A 22,288-nucleotide genomic window follows, 5' to 3' on the forward strand; every position below is an offset into this window, starting at 1 on the left:
TTCTTCTAACCTCTGGTGATGTAGGATGCACAGGGTAACCTACAAGTGAACCCGCAGGGGCTCAAGACACAGCGCAGCTACCATGAACTCATCTAGAGCAGACACAGCCCACAGTGTCATTCAGATGACATTTAGTCTTGGTGGTTCCCCTCCTTTGTGTAATACTGTAAGTAGTCAGAACTGATAAGCATTAACTCAACTTTCAAATCATTTGAAATACCCTCTAGGGAGATAGAGATGGAGACTTCACCCCCAGGTAATGGAAGAGACATGCACAGTGGACGTTCTTCTCCCAGCCCATCAATGGGCATCTGTCCAGTCCAGAAAAAAAAATACAAGACTCATAGAATGGCTGGAGGTGGAAGGGATTGTATTATCTAACTCCAATCCACCTGATATAGACAAGGATGCCACCCACTACATCAGGCCACCCTGGCCTTGAACACCTCCAGGGACAGGGAATCCACAGCTTCTCTGGGCAACCTGTGCCAGTGCCTCACCACCCTTACCACAAAGAATTTCCTCCTAGGGTCTAGTCTAAATCCACCCTCTTTTAGTTTAAAACCATTGCCCCTTGTCCTATCATTATCTACCTGAGTCCTTCTCTGTCCTTTTATTAGACCCCTTTAAGTATTGTACTTTTGTAGTACAACACCTAGTTCTTGAAATGTTGAAATAAGAGACCCAGATTCTGAAATGGTGAAAGAAGAAACCCAGTAATTGCTCAGTAATTTCTGTTTTTGAACTGAAAACTATTCCGTCTGAAACAAAACGGAGATCCCCACTTCCAGCTAAATTTCCAAGACCTGATATTAATTACCCTACTTGAAAGTGGTGGATGCACATGCAAAAGTTTGGAGCCAAATCAAGACTCCTTAAAATTCAGTTCCATTCTCATGACTGTTGATTTGTGCTTTAGTTTTCTTGAGCTATAACATACCCACTCTGCATACTCTGAAATATGAACAGTGTTTGAAGCAGCAGAAGAAATACAGGGACACAGGAAAATAAAGAAACCACCAAGATATTTTTTCTTAGAAATATATTTTGTAAGAAAACAATATTAACATTAAAAAGAAATGTTTATTATACAGTATAAAATAACTGCTTGAATTCAACTCAGTTTATTATAAAAAAAGCCTGAGGATTTGTATGAAGCTTCATTTCTTACACAATTGAGCATTCTGCCTTCTGATTCCTACTGCATTAAAGACATTTTCTCCGCATCATCCTTAGAGCACCCAAACATTCCTATAGTCTCCGTGATCCCCACCCCAAAGTTGTTCCTTGCCCAGATGTGCTCTAAACATAACCTACAATATTTGCAGCTCCCTCCCACGTTCCCCATACCCACCCTCAGATTCCTTCCACCTATCTTTTTGGCCAAGCAACTATGCAAGAGACAACACGTGTAGCGGCTAACTAGGAGCTTCCCCATAGTAATTTGTTGGCTAATATGAACAGTGGCCAGCCACTGACGAATAATGAAAAATTGGCTGAGTCCTTCTCAGCTGTCAGTTCTCATAAAACCTGTAAGAATCCCTCTCGACACTGCCATTCACCTGCCAGATCTGGCAGGAAGGTGCAGAGTTTTAGAAGCTAGAAGGGGAGAACAGGACAGGCAACGCAATGACAAAAGCTTCATTTTCTCAGGAAACTAGGCTAAAAGAGTCATTGCTCAATTGCAGAATTTACAACTTGTGGAATTCATTGTAGGAAAATATGCCTGTTCAATAACTATAAATACCCCAATACATTTCTGTGGCTTATTGTTTTTTTCTTTTCCCCCTTCAGGTAATACCAGCTTTGTAATGTTAATTACCCTCCAGGTTTGAAAGGCACCCAGTGACCAGCATTCTGGTGTAATTATTCATGACTTTGGTGTGAGTTTCCCTCCTCCCCCAAGTAATACTGACAAGTTTAACAGAAATCTATTAAGTTAAAAAAGTACAAAGGTATATATTACATTTGCTAATTGCAAACAACCTCTTTTAGCTGCAATTTTTCCCATTGGGATTAAAAAGTGCACTAGTTTAACATGTCTGTACATTAAAAACAGTTTAAAACATTAAATATACAAACAGCAAGAGAATTTTAAATATTTTGTATCAAATACTATAGGACAATATAATTTACATTTTTTTACACAAAACATTACACCTAAAATATAACTTTAGATATTACAGAATATAAAAATACATACTTTTTGTCTAAAAAAATGTCTTTGCAGGTTCTGGCACAATGTAATACTTTAAAGGCACACCGTATTTTGGCAATCTATATTTGCAATTAGCTGTGCAACAATAATGACGACCTGTAATTAACCTTTTAGAACTGTAATGTCAGATCTCCCTTTTTCCTAGAAATAGCCCTTTTTAATCAGGTAAAAATGTGATTTGAACTGTTTAGGTGTTCCACAATTCATTTCTGCCGTGGTTTGAGCCTTCCAACCCTAACCCAGCAAAGTATGAACATGCTTAACTAAGCATGTGAAAAGCCACATCAAATGCAATGGAATTAGTTATACATTCACAATCTTTGCTGTCTCAGGGTCAGAATGCTCAGCCCCAAGCATGACTAAGCCCTGAATGCAATCTGTGAGCCAAATTCTGTCCTGCCCTATGTTTGTGCCAAGCAGTCAGGTCAGAATGTGGAAATAATTCAGTAATACCAATTGCTCTGATTTCAATTATACCAATGTAGAAGTCATAACGACTCTACTGAAGCCAGTGGAGACATACAAAGTAAAACTGGTGTAAGACTGAATCAGAACTACACAATTTTATCCTTGATGCATTTATGGAACTCTTGCCAGAGTCAGCACAGGGCAGAACATGTCTTTAGAGCTATATGCCTTATACAGATGCAACTGGGATGCAAAAAATCTTCAGTTCTGCCTTCAAGTTGTTCCTGGACCTCTACCCCCCCCCATCTTCCCCCCAATTTAAGCACGCTAAATATTCAGTCTAAATCCCTTACTTTAAATGCCCCGAAGTAAGTTGCTTCTTGTGATGAATCTAGTAGCAGTGGGTTTGATACCTGGATACTTATCATTTCACCAGATTTTAATTTAAAGAACCCTCCTACATTTACAGAATAAAAATGGAATTCTGAATTCCCTGACCAGTATTTGGTGCTTCCTCCCTTCATCAACACATCAGAGCGCCTTATTTTAAGGTTTGTCTTAGTCATATACACCATCAGCTGAAGCCCTCTTTTCGTCAGGTTGCCTGAAGTCTCATGATGTCTAAAACAGATGTTGGCATACAGGTAGTAAAATCCATCTTGATTAACAATTAGTTTCCCATCATTAAACGTCATATTTGATAAGTTTGCCTGGCCTTTGTCATGATGCCAGGATGTAAGGTTCACTTTACGAGTTCCTGAAGAGAGGGGAGGAAAAAAAAAAAATTACTTCATTTATAAGCATTTCACAAAACACAACTTTTAAAAAGCAATACCCAGATTTTTAAAATCAATAGCAAGTACCTTCATGTAGGCTAAAGTGAAGTTTAATGCTTCAGAATATTAGACATTTATGATAAAAAAAAAAATAAAAGAAATTTCCTTTTTCATCATGTGCTGCCCTCCCACAGAATGTCTGCTGGAACATGGTACAAAGCACTTGCCTGGCCAATAAATAGTTTGATGGCACTCAGTCACACAACAAGTTCTATAAAGAAACTGCATTCCACCTAAAACTTTATTCAGGTAACAGACAATTGAGAGAATTTGAAATGAAAAATTGCTAATGGGAAAAAAAAAAAAAAAAAAAAGAGCAAATCTTGTTATGAGTTAACCTGGGTTTGCAAGGAATAATTAAGCAGCATCTGAACAGACCTAACTGATATTTCCTCAAATAGAAAGTTTATGAAACCTTTATGTAGTTTATGCTCTTGTGACCGCAGCAGTACAAAGATAAGCATGTTCTCATTTGAGAACACCAAACAAAAAAAAAGGAAGAAAAAAGTCAATACAATTCTGTATCTTTAGTGCTATATAAATCATCTATGATTCAGATAACAGTCACAGAAGAACCAGCCAAGACCCATGGGCAGAGGAAAAAGCACCTTCCTGAGAAAGCCACACAGGTCCCTGCCCTTCTGGAGATGCTCCATGGCACAGAAGAGCCACTAAAACCTACCATTTATTCAGCACGATACACACGGCATAGCACAAGAGATGAAAGTTGGCCAACTTGTCCTCCTAACCACCAGCAACTCCCACACAAACCCAGCTCTGTTCGCTCCCTCTGAAGCACCTGCACAGGCACCTGAGGGCCTTGGACTCCCAGTGCATCTGCAGGCCTGCCTGGAATACTCAGTGCCTTATCCTCCCCCCACAAACCAAAGCAATCTACTCCTACCACCCCCAGTGCTCAGAAACATGCTGGGGAACAACCCCAGATACATTTGATTAAAGCTGCCTCCTGTATTTGTTTGTGTTGAAGTGAGGGAAGGTAAGTAGGAACAGGGGAATTTGAGAGCTATGAGTCTTCCCTAGCTGCAAAGGGCAACTTTTGCATGTGAGAAGAATACTCTACTGGTAGTCCAGAACAAAAAAAAAAAAGCTTCCACAGAGATTCAAGCAAAGCACAGGGTATCAAAAGCAGACCTAATTAAGTATCTGTTCCCTTATGGCTTCATTGTAGCCAAGTATAAATTACCCAAGCAAACTCGTACAGAGAAGCTTTCTGCGCAGTACCTCTAAAAAAAAAAAAAAAAAAAAAACTCTGAAAACTATCAAGAAATTGGTAGCCACACTAAGGTCTTAAGTTTCCTATCCTGGAATAACTCATCTGCAAGGGAACGCCAAAATACCAGAGCACATCTCTGAAGCTGAAGAATAGCTGAAGAAGTTGTAGCATTTCTTGTACAGTGTTAAATCCACCTGAAACACCACCCTGGGAAGCTGTGCTACCTTCAAAATGAGGAGGGTAGGTGAGATATTAGAGCCAATATCTCTGCTTGAACTGACAAAGGACAGAGGCACAGAAATACTAGGCAAAAATGTGTACATATGACCAAGCAGAAAGGCTTGCTGGCATACTGTGACTGACTGGCAGCCCACCAGGAAGTTGCAAATTACTAAGCAGATTTTTTTTTTTTTTTTTTTTTTAACCTGGCAAGTAAATTTTTTAGTTGCCAGCCTCAAAAATCAAGAAGCAATTCTGAAGAAACCCTCAATGAAAACACAGAATTCTTTGCTGAAAGGGAAGATGGAAAATAGATGCCACCGTGACTTGTAATTCTGATACTGAGAGCAGCTATGGGTGATGCTTGTTCGCATTGTTTGGTGTTAAGAGCAGTATGTATCACTCAACGGTCAGGTAGGGGGACAAGCCAAGAGCTGATGGAGAACGATCCTATCTAAAGGTCTAATTAGACCTGTTTTGAGCAAGGGATTAGCCTAATGACCTCTGGAAGTGCCTTTCAACCTAGATTATAATGCTGTAACTGCAATAACCACGGGAGACGGACGTCTTTCCACAATTCAGAGGTTTAGAAGAGGCATGTCAGAGCCAGTAGCACAAATGCACATTAGTGGAAGTAATGTCATGCAACCCTTAATGGAAGGAATAAGCAGGATCTCAGTACTGCAGGTGGTAAAACACCCAAGCGATCAATATGCAGAAACACAGGCAGAGAAAAAAAATGGAGCATAGAAGCACCAACTCAGCTGTCCATATATGAAACTCCAAAACATAAGACAAGTTCTAGGACAGTCAGAAGTGCTGTAATACAGCATCTTTTGATGCAAAATTTTTAATGGAGCCCTGGAAGAAACAACACAAAGTAAACCATGTTGACAGAACGAAGAAGTCAGAGATAATGACTAAGGTAATCTTCCAAACATGGTAACAAGCATTAAAAAACAGAATTCTCAGTCTTTCTGGTAACTCAAGACAAATCAAAACAATGTATTAAATGTTTGCAGGCATGAACTAAGACTAACACAACTGAGTTGCAACAGAATTAGTAGGAAAGAAGATGGAGGGATGAAGTAAACCAGTATTTATTACTTATTTGCACTACAGTAGCTTTCAGGTATAAATAAAGCCTGAAGAAAGGGCCAAAGCTCTGGTTGCTCTGAAAAACCACTTCTGGAGGCAGAGGGCAGCTAAGCTGAACCTGTAGCTGTAAATAGCTCAAAAATACCAGTGTTTCTTTAGGTACTAGCTAAAGGTACCAATTCACATCCCAAATGATATATTTAACATTTGCATTTATTTCTGTTTGTGCTCTTCTCCTTTAAACTGTGACTAATTTCTACAATCAATTTATAAACCAAAATTCACTGTTTTCATTTAAAACCTAGGTAGTGTTTAAAGCGAGCTTTGGTAAAAAGCAAACAGCAAGCATCCAGCTTTAACCTAATGCAACAAATCTAAACCACTATGGCTTCTGCAGCTAAATGATGGGTGGGACGCCAAGATGTAGGAAGGGTTATTTTTCCCCCCATTACTCCACAACTGCAGAAGTCCATCTGAGGCATGGTATTATTGCGAACCAGGTGAAAGGAAAGTGTTCAATGCCTATTCATGAAAGGCATTTCCTTGCAAATTACTTGAAAAAAATAAAATCCTGTTTGATAATGATAGACTTTTTCCCCTCCCCCCGGCATTGCTTATTTTGGGTTAGAGTGATGACAGTAGGGAATTTAAAATACTAAGAACCAATCTGCCCAGACTCATGGATGGCATAGAGCTATTTAGAAGGATTTCAGACATGTAGAGCAAAGAAACATTGGAAGAAAGCAGAAATTTGCAGTCAGAAACAGAATGAAAAGCAACTCCTGGTGATCTACAGGCAAATTCTTCATCCTTTATGTCTGTTGTTAATCTCTACGCCACCCAGTCAAGTGAGTAGCACCTCACACCAGTGATAAGATAGTAAAGCACCTCACTATCAGTAGGTTCAGGGTTCCAGCTGTCCAAAAGGATGCAGTCCCTTACTGCCACAGTGCCCATACAAACAGCAGAAGCTGTCCCAGTAATGCTCTTCTTATGAAAGCATAAGCCATGTGCCAGATCAGAGGGAATAAGCCCAACTCATTACATTGGAAGAGGTTGATCTCCTCAAAGGAGAAACAAAAGTTTGTTGCTACAGGGACTGTATTTCTGAAAGCTCCTACAGATTGTGCTGATAAAAAAAAAAAAAAAAAAGACCAATGTTTCTGTTGCCATTACTCACAAATGTGCTAATTCACTCCCTAGAGTTAATACAGCGATGTACATCAGTAAAAAGTATCAAGTATTAGTCCTGGTAAAAATACACTTTACAGAGTAACATCTAGATAGACAGCAAAAAAAAAAAAAAAAGTCCCATGGGTGAATTTCTCAAAGTGTGGCAGACTCCAGTTCTGTAGATGCAAATTATCATGTATACAGCTAGCAAATTAATTCAATCTTCCAAAGACAAAGTACTAAGACAAGTTTACTGATACTGCATCCTCTACTGCTGAGCTACGTCAAAAGACACAATCTGACTCGAAGAGAAGGTTGTCAGAAGGCATCTGAACTAGTAAGAAAGCTTGTAGAAGTTCTGATTGCCATTTTACAAGTTGCTTAAAGCTCTCTTTTTATGAAGCTGAACATTTGGACTATGACACTGCACTTGGAGGGGGAAAGAATACTACCCTCCTGGCAAGAAGCTAACCCCTCATGTGCAGATGGCTTTTGTCTCTAAACAGAGCAGGCTGGCAAAATCTCAAATTTCAGGCCTCGGAGAATTCCCTTTTGGTTTGGTTATATAAAGCAGAAAAGTAACACGTACGGCTTAAGTAATGAGTTGAGCACATTCATAGTAGCATTAGAAGCATCCACTTAAAACTGAACTTACCTGATGGAATATTCTTATCATCAATAATGAGATGGGCAAAAGGCAGCTTCTCAGGCTTATTTCTCTTGTACAGGTCCATTCCTAATGCCTCCATTGCAGCTGAAGATAAAAGAAATCCATTATCTCAGAAAAAAACAAGTTTAATAGAACTAAAATATTTCTTATTCATAAATCAGCATCTACCTTTTTCTGGTCTTGGTGTTTCTCTTCCCAGGATACGCTGGACTTCCTAAAATGAAAAAAAAGACATTGCTTTGATGTTGCCTTGCTTGCTTGTGTATCACAGATCATTGGCACAATTACAACACAGTATCTTCTCTGTATACATGGGGGTATACTGTATACCTACAGTATAGCCAGAGGCCTGGAATACATATCCTGATATTTATGGGATATATAACATGAACACACAGTTTAAATGCCATAATCAAATTACTTCCTCTGTCCAATACTTCTGATAAAGGAGGATATGAATGCTAGCGTGTGATCACTGCACTGCTCATCGGAGTAGTGATTACAGACATTTACAGCCATTTCTACTTACTGCACTTGGAAAGTTTCTAAGTATAATGGAACAATGACTGCTAAAAACGCACCACATAAAACCATGAAGTTTATGAATTGACTTGGGGTCAAAAGGTAACGAAGGAGGCAGTTCTACAAAGAGACCAGTATGTAATCACACGAATTGTGGAAAACTAAGCCCCGCATTTCCTTTATGATGAGATAAATTAAAACCTCCACCCCGCATGCTTTACCACTAACATGAGAGGTTGCAAGACTGTAAGGCTTTGCAACCAAGCCTTACTCATATCAAGGTGTGTAGGCACTGAAGGATTAAGCATTTTCCACATCTGTACCGGTCCAAATTAAGCAGGTGCCAGAAGTACAGATTCCCCAAAACTGCAGATAAATTTTAACATGAACAAAGTCCATGTTACCCCCAAACCAAGATCAGTGCAAATATCAGTTACCACAAAGCTTTGCTTTTAAACAATCCTCTCCTGTCTTCCTCTTATGAAGATGTATAAACAGCAGCTTTCAGAAGTCTAAGCAATATGTTTTTACAAGCCTGGACAGTCTTGACAGAATTCCTCAGTTCTGTTCCCCACCATGACTCTCCTCATCTGTTTCGTTCCCCACCATGACTCTCCTCATCTGTTTCCTAAAAGACAGGGATGATACTCTCCTTCCTACTGAGATTATCTCATACTGTGGAACTATCAAGATGTTTAGTAGGAAACATTTTGCTGCATATAGCAAATCATATTGTTATCTCTGAAATGTAAGTGGGATTCTGTGTTTTTTTCTCTTTACATCAAACATACTGCTGGTTGTCTAATTAAACGCCATGTATATAAAACTGACCTCAGATTTGGCCAGATCAGCAAAGTTTCACCATGTTCTCTATCACTGCAATGTTTTAGAACTTGAAATCCTGCTTTGAAAACTCTTCGCTCCTGCTTTTATGTAATTCTGCAGCCACAGTGAAATCTGTAACACCTTCTCTCTCTTTCTCCTTTCAGTAGGTGTCTAAATGTTAAACCAAAATGAAAAGCCACAGCAGCATGGAAGTTGTAGTATGACTATCAAAGCGTAATACTTCAGCAGAGATATGCTGATTGTGTAGATATGAATCATTACGATGCTTTCTGCTGTAGAGACGAGAAGAAAAGCAGAAGAATCGCAACTTCAAAAGAAGCAAAACCCGTGTCCACCTCCCCCCATTTACATTCACTTCCCCTCTCTGATCTTCTTACTTCAACATCAGTTCTAGCAGCATGAAAATGAAGCTCAGTTCTAGGAGCTGCACATCAGCCTCTAGCCACACCTGATCTCTAACTTCATCAGAAGTACTAAGAAGAAAAGTTGCAAGTACTTGGTACTGCCAAAGGTGGTAAAAGCATCTGAAGAGAACAGGGCACACAGGTAAAAGAGACTGGAAGATGGACTAGACTCTCAGATACCACTACATTACAGCTGCTCCCAAACCTTTCCCCAGAAAGGGGAGACTCCTTTTTCTTTTTTCCTTTCTTAATTGAAATCTTGTGTTTGGAGTCTTTTTTAGGATCCTTTCTTTCTGGGGAATGCGTGCCTGGAGAGGCTACTGGACAAATCCAAAAAGAGGTATTTACATTTCAATCTTCTATTATCTAAAACAGTACTGAAAAAAAAGAAAAGTTTGGTAAGTCCCTGAACTAGCCAACTGCTATCCTCCTTATAACCTAGTTTTTTCCTTAGGAGCCTAGAGTTCTGCTTCTGTACGTTTCCAAAGATGCTCTGACTTGAGCAGCTGGGTACCTGGCTTTTTGAGCTCTGGCAGCCTGACTCAGCATATCTTCCATGAAGAAAGGCTGTGGTACTCGTGAGATGCATTCTGAGCCACTTTCTTTTTAACTGATGGTGGTGCTATTCATCTACAACATCACTACTGGGTGAGCAAAACAGCTAGCCAGGAAGACCTTGGTCCACTTGTCTTGATGGTCTTGAACCTACCACTCCCCTGCTTCCTAGGAGCACCTTGGTCAAGATGTAGTCTGGGCTTGACAGGAGCACTCTGGTACTCCAAAACATTTCTTCATGATTTTTTTCCACTTCATCTGGTTCTACAGGTCCAAGACACTGATAAACCTTACTGATACACAACCCATCTGAACACCATTAGACACCTCATACCTAATTACAATGCACACTACTGCTAAGAAAGCAGAAACAGCTCAACAGAACCTGTCGCTAAGACGCTGCCACAAAAGCATGAGAACTGCTGACAAAATATTGCCAATGACTTTTCAGCCACAGAACCAAGTGAGCGACCAAGCTGTTATTTTTAGAAAAAAAAAAACTGTACACACAAAAAAATTACACCACACTGTTAGTTTTAAAATAAGCTGCTTTTGTACATCTTCGTGTCATTTGCTCACTACACACTATGTCAACTCTACTGGCCTGCTTCCCATATTCCAAACTTTTTCCATACAGTCACTGTTCAAAAAACAAGCAGCCAGTCAGAAAAATGAAGATACCTTCCTTCCTCCAAAAAAATAAAAGGCCATGGGGAGGCTGCAAAACTTCCAAATTTTAAAAGCTAAAACCATGCTATAAGTGTCTGGAGTGTGGGGAAATGCTCTTTCCTCATCCACAGCAGGCTTTGGGTTTTAGAAAGCTACCACACCCATTACTACATATGCATGTCATCAGCATCCTTAAAACACAAGTCCTACCCTTCACATTATGATCGATGTTGAGTACACACAAACAAGGTTACATATGAACATGTAACATCTGTGAATGTTTTTTTCCTCCTCTTTGTTTTTACAATATCTCATTGTCTCCTTGGAGTAGCTACAAGTAGCCTTTTAAGACCAGGCAAGAGACCCACCCTCAGGACATTCACCTACTGCTTCTATGGTGACCCTAAGGCTCTCTTAGAGATGTTTCTACTACTACCACCTCAGTGCTTTAAGGCTAGTTGATATCAAGAAGTAGTATCTGATTATCTTGCCGGAAATTCAGCAGTTTGAAGAATGTTAATCAGGAAGGAAGCAAAATAGAAAGTGCATAAAACCAATATTCTTCAGAAGATTGAGATGTGAGCACTGCAACCTCTATGCAAATGAGTAGTCTATTGCCTGCAGAAAAAAAAAAAAAAAAAAAAAAAAAAGGGCATGTAAAGTTGTGCTGTGGAAACTGAAATTTTAACAGCTTACAACAGTCACCCATGAAACCTTCACTTTGTCCATAACCACATGCACTTAAAATGTCTGCTAAGTATATAGATCTCTTTATAAGTGCTGCCCCGGAGGTCTAGCTACAAAGTGTGTTGTTGCCGTGTAGGAGACTAGTTTACGCCTGAACTCCCCAAGCTGCTAGAAGCTGGGAGTATTGCCAAGAAAAGATACTTATGAATTGACCAAGATATGTTTGTAGTCCTTTCTACTTCAGACTCATAACAGACTTCATAAGAACTGTGGTTAGTGCATCTGGGCTGCCAAAGGGTTTTTAGGGTTACATGCAAAAAAATTAAGCAAACAGACAGACTAGGAAAGTATATTATTTGTCTGCTTTAAAGTTTATTTGCAATAGTATTGAAAATGTGTTTTCTACTGAGTAAGCTGCTCCCTAAGCAGTATTTTTATTCTGGAATATGTTGAGGAGGTCACCATTAGATTTTCTTTTAATTATTTTATTTTTAAGTCAGGAGACAAATGTTTCCAGACCTGACCTTACAGCACTACTACACTGGTTTTCAGAAGAGCACTTGCAATGTCAGTCCCTGCCTTAGATTTAAACACTAGCCTACAGGTGTGCAAAGAAAACAGATGAGAACTAACACAGCAAGCTAAAAGCTGTAACCAGACTATAAAACGTAACAAAAAAAGGTTGTCTGTTTTCATTTCCTGAATAGCTTGAATTGCTTAAGACAAACAACTGAAAAAACTGAGAACTTAACTGTATTTTAAAGTGTTCCATTTCAGTCACCTAATGCACTGTCACTGCAAATATGGATACCAGCTCTTGAAACACACACACACACTTCAGGAAGCTGAATAAAGCAGAGAAAATAGGAAACATCTTTCCAGTCACAAGAACCACATTCCCACACAAGGGCCTAGTCCAATTGTAGATAAGATTCAGATGCATCTCTCCCTTTTGGTACAGCAGAACCAATGAAGGGCTCAGCTCACACAGCTTAAGGCGAGCTTAATTTGCCTTAACACCGTTTCTTTCATTTCCATGATAGGAATAGAAAAGATGCAAATGTAGCCCTAGGCAAACATTTACCTATTTTTCTGTGTCATCAACGTATGATGACACAGCATCCAGAACACTGACCCTGCTGCTTAATACATTCCATTGCATTCAAAATTTTTGGAGTCTGATTACTTTGGCAGGGAAAGCATCATTGTTCTCAAACTAACGGTCATCAACCAAAAGAAAAATTATCCTACTCACTACTTATCTTGGCCACTGCCTTTGCAGCATTTAACCTCTATGCTGAATGGCAGAATATGCAGCCTCCACTGAAGTTAAAGCTTTTGTTGAGTAACCAGCAGCAAACAACCAAAATGCAGAACTTCCCATTCACTTACTGTAATAAACTCCCTGCTCTCAAGGGTGCCGCAGGAAAGAGCACTCTAGTAGCAGCACGCAGAACACACAAGTAGTAATAGTCTAAAGAAAATGCTGGAAGCAAGAACTAGTTGTACAGAGTTAACCCATTTTCCTGATTTTTTAAGGAGGTGGCAAGTAAAGGGAACAAGTCTCCCAGCTTTAAGCCTTGTTCCCCCAAAAGATCTGTCATCGAGGGTACTTTATTAAAAACAAACATGATCAGCACAATTAATGCACTGTATAGTTAAGTCAAGTACAAGTCACTCTGTAAAGGGTTCAGCTCAAATCTAATGGAGTGTTTTTTATGAAAAACCTGACAGTCATATACAGATGTGAAGAGATAATGGACTTCATAAGCCAGGAATACCATAGCACACATTCAGCTTCTTCATTAGCCCATAATTAGCACTAAACACTATCACAAACATACAAAGAGATCAAACACAGTAACTACTAATAATTGTGACTTATATTCAGCTTGCCTAGGTTTCTTCATTAGGGCTAATTTAGCTGCCTGCTTTTGTTATTTGAGTTTGGAAAAAAAGCTGTCATTCTCAAGTGCTGGGCAAAGAATGCCTACTTATCATGATGGCAAAGCAGATCTTCCACCACTGTGGCAAAATGAGCAACAAAAAGGATACTATCCTTCATTCTGGGTAATCAAAACTATCGTACTGCAGAAGGAGTAAGAAACAAGAGCAGATGGGAACAAATACTGTGCCCTCCATCTTTCAGACAGCACTTTGCTTGTCAATGCCCTTAGCTTGAAGAATGGTGTCAGAAAGTCAGGAAGATCAGTTTGGAAAAAAAAAAAAAAAAAAAAAAAGTGGAGCTGTCCTTACACATCCGAAGTGTTGGCAAACCTGTACAAGTATTAGGATAGATGACTGCCATCACACCCACCCAAATGTCAGAACTGCCTATCAACTAACTGCGATTGGTTTTCTGTGTGACTTCCAAGCCTCCCTTTAACAAAGCTAAAAAATGTATTTAAATGCAGAATTGGTTAACCACTACCAAGGTTCATAAGCAAACACGGTGAGATCTCAGATCCATCACCATATTACCCAAATATCGAAAAACACTTTTTAGAACTTACCTCCGAACAAAGATGTTGGAAAAGTTTTACAAGCATAAAAGAAAACACTGCCACTTACCTTCTGCACAGCTCTTTGGAGAGCCTGTTTCATCCTTCTACATGATTCCGGCATTAACTTCACATCTTGATTCTCGAATGGTGTATCTTGCAAACCTATACTTTCTTGAGATCTGAAAAGCATTCTGACACAGTGTGCGTCCTCTTTTGAAATTCTGCTGGGGTCCATCTGAAACAAAAATATAAGGACAGCCACAGTTTTAAGAGTCTGTTCAACACACAAGAACATATTTAAATCAGGGCAAATTTTCAACCATGTAAAAATTTGGCAACTAGCTAAGCTTATTAGCTAAATTTTTATTCTAAACAATGAAGAGAAAGCATTCCTTGTAGGAACATTTACTTCAGGCAACAAGTACATAAGATAGGAAAATAAATCTTCTGGAGCTGCCTAGCTTGTTAGCTTAGGCTGGGTATCGACTTTCAAAAGTTAAAAATTAGTTAAAGATTAATCCCACCTTTACTGTAAAAATCAATAATCCTGAATTGCATTTTTAGATGCAATATCACAATTATTTTAGCAGGCAACATACGCAGGCATCCTACCTATTAAAAATACGGATTGCAAGATGACACACAAATGTCAAAAGCAACAATCTGGGGAATGTATGTACAACATCCAGCACATCCTTTTCAAGGGGAGAAACAGAAGCAACAGAAAACAGCTATCACAAAGTATGTTGCAGGCAAGATGTATTGCTGCATGAAACAGTCACCAGGTAACATTGTACAAATTCAGAAAGACCAAGAGACAATAAAACTATAAAATACCTCCTCTTTATTGGACAAAGTCTAGTAAATCCAAAATATTTGCAAGACATTTTTAGCAATTAATATCTGCTATTGAATCCAATATAATTTTTAGTTGTAAGCACAGAATGCTCCTAAGTTCTACCAATCTTAATTCTAAGATGACTTAGAAGGATATTCCAAGAATCAAGATCATGCCTCAGCAGAATTCAATTGCACAAACATTATTCAAACCATTTCACTCTTTAACCCCCCTCCATATACCTCACACTCAACAGATATTAACCGTTCTCTTTTATATATACCCTAAGACTCTCAGCAATTGATCTCAACATGTATTTATGCTGTTTTTACATCAGAAGGGTTTGTGCACTCAAAACTTTCTCTATGTTCTCTAACTGGGTTAGCTGGTCTAATACGAACATTTACTTCTACTGTTTTCCATAACAAACACCAATGCACCAATTTATATCTGAGAATTACATAATATATTATGAAAAATCATGGTGAGGGAAGGTCAATCCATTACAGATAATACCAAACTAGGGGCTACTTTCCTTGTAAATAACATTGAACAAAACAATGTCAAAGGAGGTTTTGCAAAATACGCAACAGCCAGACTGAATCAAATTTATGTCAACTGTTCACATGAACATGAATTCAATTCCCTAACCCCAAAAAAGAACCAAACTAACTTAAAAGCATAAGGTTAGGATTATAGAGGTAAGCTCAAGCCTACAGCAGGCAGCCAGGCATCCAACAGCATACACTGGAGGAAAACATTTGTTGCAGAGACAGCCGTAACAGTAAGTTGCCTCCTCCTACTGAAGGCTCCAGATGAGAGCTGTTTGCCCCACTTATTCAAACCAATGTCAGACCCCATGAGCTGGTTTAGCTGTCTTAGTTATCCCTGCAGATTTGGAACTGAACAGGTCAGAAAAGTTTCACCTGAGGATCAGAAGACGCCACAGCTTTGAGCAGAGGGGTAGAGATGAGTTACAGGATGGCTTGGAGGCAGTAACAGCTTCTGGAGTAGCCTGATACAGCAGAATCCAAAGGAAAATCTGTTTATAGATATTACAACTCTATTAAGCACTAAGAACTACACTAATAACTTCTAAATGCAGCCCCATTACCTGTTTAAACTGATCTAAAACAGAACCTCTGTGCCCTCACCTTCTTCACCATGAAATCCCACTCCTGGCACTCAGCCTCCTCTTTAGACCAGTACCATGGAGCACTACCCTGAGGTAAATTTTTGTTGATGCGTTTTCCTGAAGGATTAGCACCCTGAAGCCAGCTCACTACAGGTGTCAGGCAAGCATCGGAGCTAATACAATGGCATGGAGGAACAGGAAGGCAGAGCTAGTTTTGACAGCTGTAAAACTGCAACCTAAAACTGTATCCCAGCAGATTCCACCAGTGCACAGGAGCTCAGAGAATCAATAGTTAGTGGAGATAAAGAAACACAAATAGTTACCAACAGCTGTTAAGAGGCAGTTCACAGAGAAAGACCTAGGTTTGGAAGGTGCCCGGTCCAACCCCTTGCTGGAAGCAAGGCCAACGTGTAACTTAGGGCTGATCGCTTGAGGCCTTGTCTAGCCAAGCTTGATGGAAACTAAAGCAATGGAGGCCTGCAACCTCTCCAGCTTGTTAATATGCCTCTAGCACTGAGGGGCCCAAAACAGGACCCGTTACTCCAGATGTAGCCACTTACATTGATATTGTCAGGAACCAGAGGGAAATAGGGCCTTCAACAGGATCTGGATATCTAAGTCCTCTCCCTTCCACACACCACTGAACAGAAGACTGCCAGCAGGTACTCACTTTTATCAGCAATACTCCTAGTGAGAAACTATCACCCCAGTTTGGGATTTATTTAAACACAACTTCTGAAAAGCAGACAAAACTAGGTTTTAAAACACAAAAATCATGAAAGATTTTCATTTTTCTAGGACCTGGGCATGACAAATCACACCCAGCAGAGACTTGCAGCTATCGTCCATCAGCAATGAGCCAAATGTGGCACACAACGCTGTGCCAGAACAACAGCAGCAGCTTGTACAGAAGCACTTATTCAGATTATAGCTCATCTGTTGAAGGCTCGAGACAGAAAACCATCTCTATACCTAAAGTTAAAATATTGAGGACTTCATGGAAACATTGATTGCTCTGGCAACTTAAACTGAAGCTGTACAACCCATCCTGACAGGTCACAAATCTCTAGAGATTTACTGTCTGATAAGGTGAAGCTCTGATCTTGGGACTAATAACCTACCTGGTTGCCCTTACCGTTTTCAAAGAATACCCAGCCAGCACCATTTCTCAACCACGGAAATGAGCTCACCTGTCTGAGCAGCCCTTCTCAGAAATCCTGCAACTGACATTTTATTAAAAAAAAAAAAAAATACGTACTGAGCTGCCATGGCTGCAAACAGACAATACCGAGCACCGACACCCGAACTGCGGGCAACAAGTGGCAAACAAAAAAGCTTTCAAGGATGTGTTCTGAGAAGAGCTTCTGAAGAGCCAAAACAAAATACCAGAGTGGTCTACAGAGAGCAGAGTGCTACCTTGCAAGGCACAGAAGGTTAGCGGAAGGTTAGCCTTTGAATAAATAAAAACATTCAGCATGAAGTCTTAAAGATTCAATACCTGAAAAAAATCATCAAGATGCAATGGACAATACTGGAGAAAGCTTTACAACATATTAAGGAAGTAAATACCCTAGAGCTATGAGCCTATTTAAAGATAAAATCTAGCTATTGTTTTACTATACTTTACACATGTTACTATTGTGCATATACATCTACTGTCTCCAGCCTTGGAATCAGATCACGTCTTTCAGTGCCCGTTGTTATCAAGGTTTTTCATCATCTGTAACCACTTTAGCTGCATCCCTGGACTCCCTTCAAGTAATTCAGGGCAGACAAAATGAACTCCAATACCATGGTGACACCACATGAATTTACAGAATTAAGGGCCAATTTTATAAAAATAAGATTTGCCTTGATTTTAGAAGACGGTATATTCCAGTGAACTTTACTTATTAAGTATTGCCTCAATTTTGCAATGTTACAGTATCACATTCTGCACTTTCTCCCTAAAATAAATGTTAACCATTTATACTTGTTTTCGAACCTAAACCAACTTCAAGTTTAATCAAATATCACTTTACACTCTGTGATCTTTCCTAACCACCAAGAAAGGCTTCTTCCGGGCTTCCAGAAAGTGCTAGTGACCCCTAGCAAGCGGTTTGCTGTTAGCCACTGCTCCAGCATGCTCACAAGATGTTAGATCAGGTCTGAAAGGACATTGTTTAAAAACAATACAGTGAAAAGTCAGACTTCCATAGATGCATGAAACAGCAATAAAGATCCGTCTTCCAGGTCCCCATTTATTTAAATGTGAACTCTTCGGTATAGTAAAATACTTAACATTTGGACACACTTTTTTCAAATAGGAAAAATGGATAAGCTCCAAACTGAAAGTTAAACTGGGGGAGTTTGACATCCAGCCCCTACATCTGGCTTTGAGCCCCTCCAGCTCATTCAACATTAGACCAAATTCATACTCTTTTCTGATCTAAGTACAGGAAGGAAATGGACCAGAATGAAAAAAGTAAAAGCAAAGCTTTTGAAGACTATACTGAAGCATCTCCCAATTGCAGAGAAATAAAATACTTAGCACTCTCACTTGGTGCTGTGCATGAGTCTCCATCATCTCCATCTGCTCAGAATACCTAAATTTGCGCTGCATTTCCATTGACCATGATCAAATATTTCTCATGAAGCATAATCAGCATAAATACTTAGGAGCAATACAAGTTGTTAGTGGTTAATTTCTTGGATACAAGACTTTGCATATATGGTCCAAAAAGAAAACAGAACACCTTAATCTTTTTACAGTTCAGAATGGCAGCATTCTGCAATATTGGTAACATTCAATTCTTAGCTTTTTTTTTTTTTTTCCTTTTTAAATATACCAGCTCCTTGTCTCATTTGCATTGTGCTACGTTATTTCTTGGCCACAAACATGTGTTTATCCATGAAAATCTGGTGTCAGTCTTAGTTTTGTGTCTTGTGAAATTCCAAATGCTCAAGCCACAAAACAAACAAAACTGAGGAGAAACCAAAACCTCGGTTATTGTCTCAGCTCGTATTGTGTCATGATCTAGCCCAAATGATTTTATGCAAATGAAAATAAGAAGTGTATGGTAAAACTGAGTCAGAGTTTAGTCAGCCTTCTTGGGTTTTGAAGAGCTTGTAAAACAGTCCTGTTAAATCATGTAATTTCTTAATATGAGCCTATAAAGTCAAGTCTTGCTAATTCACATTTGGTTAGTCCACCAACCAACATGGCCCCTGCTAATAACTTCTCATTATTTTAACAGAATAAACCACAAAACCTAAGTTCTGTTATTAAAAAAGTATAACCTCAGACAGACTAACACAATTAAATTTGACAGCAGATAGATTGATACAATTAAGTTTGAAAGGATAACTTTAGATTGATTGAGACAAACTTGACAGCAATCCATTCAAAACATGCCCCATATAAATAAAACTATTTCTAAGGCAATTATACTTAACTTCTACAAGAGCTACTGTATTTTTTCCAAGTGTTATTTGCACAATAAGAAACTGGTGAGCAATGGTGGATTACCGTATCTTATTATTATGAATTATGTACTTACTTTGAAAGTATATTTCTCAGTGATACCAAAGATGACATTTTTGACATTAGAAAGTTTTCTGGGAGTATTTTAGACAAGCCTACACCTAGGTATACCGCATTTTTTAGCCCTCTCAAAAGTTCAAGTTCGCAAAGTCCATCCAACAGCACTGCTCTAAATCTACAGGAACTAGAAACCGGCAAGAGAGCCAAGCTGCCGAAAGCAGAATTACACCCACACTATGTCTTTTTTTTTTTTTTAAATAAAGGAAGCAGAAGAAAAGTAGTCTTTATGGTACGAAAACTCTGGTTATCCTTTCTGGGGAGCGTGCGCAGCACTGACACGAACCTATCAGGGCAGGGTCCTGAAGGAGGGGAGAGGGTAACAGGAGTGGGAAGACCGTTTTTTAAAATATATAGATGCTGTGATAAGGTGTTTTGATGGCAGTGGCTCTCTAGCACAGCAACACACGTGCACTTGTGCACTCCCACGAGCAGTGTCCTGACAGCGCTGCCGCGCAGCTCAGGGGCTACAAACGCGAAGCGCCACGGGGGGCTCCCACTCCAGACGCCCGCTCCCCCTTCCCTCCCGCAGCCTGAACACCGCGGCTCCCCCTTTTCCCCACGGCAGCCGCTTACCTGAGCTCGGAAGTAGAGGAAGAGGGCCACGCTGCACACCACCTGCCCCAGCCCCAGCAGGACGAGGGCGGCCAGCAGCGAGCGGGAGGCGGGCGGCGGGTGCGGGTGTGCCGGCAGCGGCGGGGCCGCCTGCGGCGGGGCCGGCGGCGGCGGGGCGCTGTCGTGGGCGTTGCCGCCGCCCAGCTCCTCGGAGCCCCGCAAGTACTTGCTGTAGTCTCGGCTGGCTCGCCGCATGGCTCTGCAAAGCGGCTCCACTGAGCTTTTTTTTTTTATTTTTTTCCTTCTTCTTCTTCTTTTTTTTTTTTTCTTTCTCTTTTCCCCCCACCCCCCAAACCCCGGCTTCGCTACACTTAGAATAACCCCCGGCGCCCCGGGCAGGGCAGCTCTTATAAAGTGTGGCGGCCAATCAGCCCCGGGAGCTGTGACTCGTCCTCCCTCCGCCCGCCGCCACCACCACACGCACGCACATGGCCACCACTCCCCTCCTATGGCGGCTCTTCCCTTCCCTCCCCGAGTGGGGACCGGCCCCCGCCGGCGGGAGGGTCGGCTTAGGTCGGGCCCTCCCCTGCCCTTAGAGCCCTCCTCAGGGAGCCGAGCTGCTCGTCCTCCCCTCGGGGTAAAGAGGGATGAAGTCCCCCAAAGCCCTGCGGTGTACCCCTATCACGAAGGGGTTTCTCCCCTCACAGAAGCGCCAGCTGCTGGGGCTGTACCTAGAGGTGCCCTCATGGTTGTCCCTGTCCTGTTGGGTATGGGGAACGCAGGGCAGTCAGCCACACTGGATGTCCAAACTCCCTCTTTACTCAGACTGAGTTAAAATGAACACGCTTGTACTGTCCGAAGCAAGGTGAGACAGTGCTAAGTGTTATCAGAGGATTGGGGTAAAGAAACGAGAGAGAGCTGAGCTGCCTGCCAATGACCCGCCAGAGATGGGGATCCCCATCTTCCTCCACACAGCCAGTCTGCCACAAAGGCATTTCCAAAGGCTTGATGAGGAACTGCATCTTCCTGTGCTCCCCATGGCTCAGCCTGAGTCACGCTGCCTTTTCTAGGCACTTTCTTTAGCATTTAGATCCCCTTCAGATCAACTCTCCCCTTCATATACATGCTCATTTAGAGCTTGCCTAAATTTATCCTTCCTGCCTCCGTATAGTCTTTTTTCCCTCAACTCTTTTGCTCATCACTTTATCTATGCATGTGGAGATGTAAGTATCTTATCAGTAGGACCAACTTCAGCATCTAACTAGTCCACTTTGTGGAAAGTGTTCTCCTAAATCCTATGGAAGTACTTGTTGTAAAGGCAGTTCAGATGTGTTAAATCTGCAGTCCTGTAAAATTCAGTAGGGAAATGGTCTGGACATGAAAACAACTGAGTTGAAGTCTAGACTGGCCTTTGAAGAGCATGCGAGAATAACACAGATCCATGTAAGTCCTTGGGACAGTAAAAACACAGTTTAATTTTTGGCGCTTACAACATGACAGAATATCCTGTTTAGGTCTGCCCAAGCTAAAAAACTGAGAAACTTTACCTCCTAAAGAGGCTGACTGCAGAAGACATGATTACATGCTCCGAGAAATTAAAGAAAACTGTCCGAAATATACCAAACCACTGTGCGACAAATTACTATCAAAATAAGCTGACATCATTTAACACTGGACCCACATAGTGCAATAACAATTACTTCACCAACAGAGACACATCTGAGAAATGATGGTTTCACAGCACCTGTTTCTCAACATCACCCATCAGGAAGTCATGGAGCAATACTCGACCTCGAATGGCTGCCCCTCTCCTTTCCAAATGCTTACAATTATGCTCAGAAATATCGGTAGCATTGTGGTCTGTAGAGAATTGGAGGAAATGTTTCTCTACATGTGTCTCAAAGAACTTTTCTGAAAAGAAAAGGAAGGTATGCTGGCCACCATCCCTTGCATAATAACTTTGAAAATAATCTTACATACTCAGCTAGACAGCCCACAGTAGATGAATTTTACCTTGGTTTACAGTAACATTTTACTTTCAGGAGAGGAATAATAGTGAAATATGTTTTTAGAAAGATGCAACTTTTATTTTTCTCTAAAGATTATAGATAGTTTTTTAAGATCCAGTTGCCAAGTA

The 22,288-nt window shown here is 40.5% G+C and overlaps 1 protein-coding gene across 1 annotated transcript; it reads right to left on the bottom strand.

Moving 5' to 3' along the window:
• Positions 1-1,027: 1,027 nt before the first annotated feature.
• Positions 1,028-20,505, bottom strand: TNFSF11 (TNF superfamily member 11). Its single transcript, XM_082751552.1, has 5 exons — positions 20,173-20,505; positions 14,111-14,278; positions 8,025-8,070; positions 7,842-7,940; positions 1,028-3,383 (listed from the first exon to the last, which is right to left on the bottom strand). The coding sequence occupies exons 1-5, from the start codon at positions 20,404-20,406 to the stop codon at positions 2,962-2,964; spliced, it is 969 nt and encodes a 322-aa protein (XP_082607678.1). The 5' UTR covers positions 20,407-20,505; the 3' UTR covers positions 1,028-2,961.
• Positions 20,506-22,288: the final 1,783 nt, after the last annotated feature.

The sequence above is a fragment of the Aythya marila genome (assembly GCF_965140915.1).
Source record: "Aythya marila genome assembly, chromosome: 1".
Classification (NCBI taxonomy): domain Eukaryota; kingdom Metazoa; phylum Chordata; class Aves; order Anseriformes; family Anatidae; genus Aythya; species Aythya marila.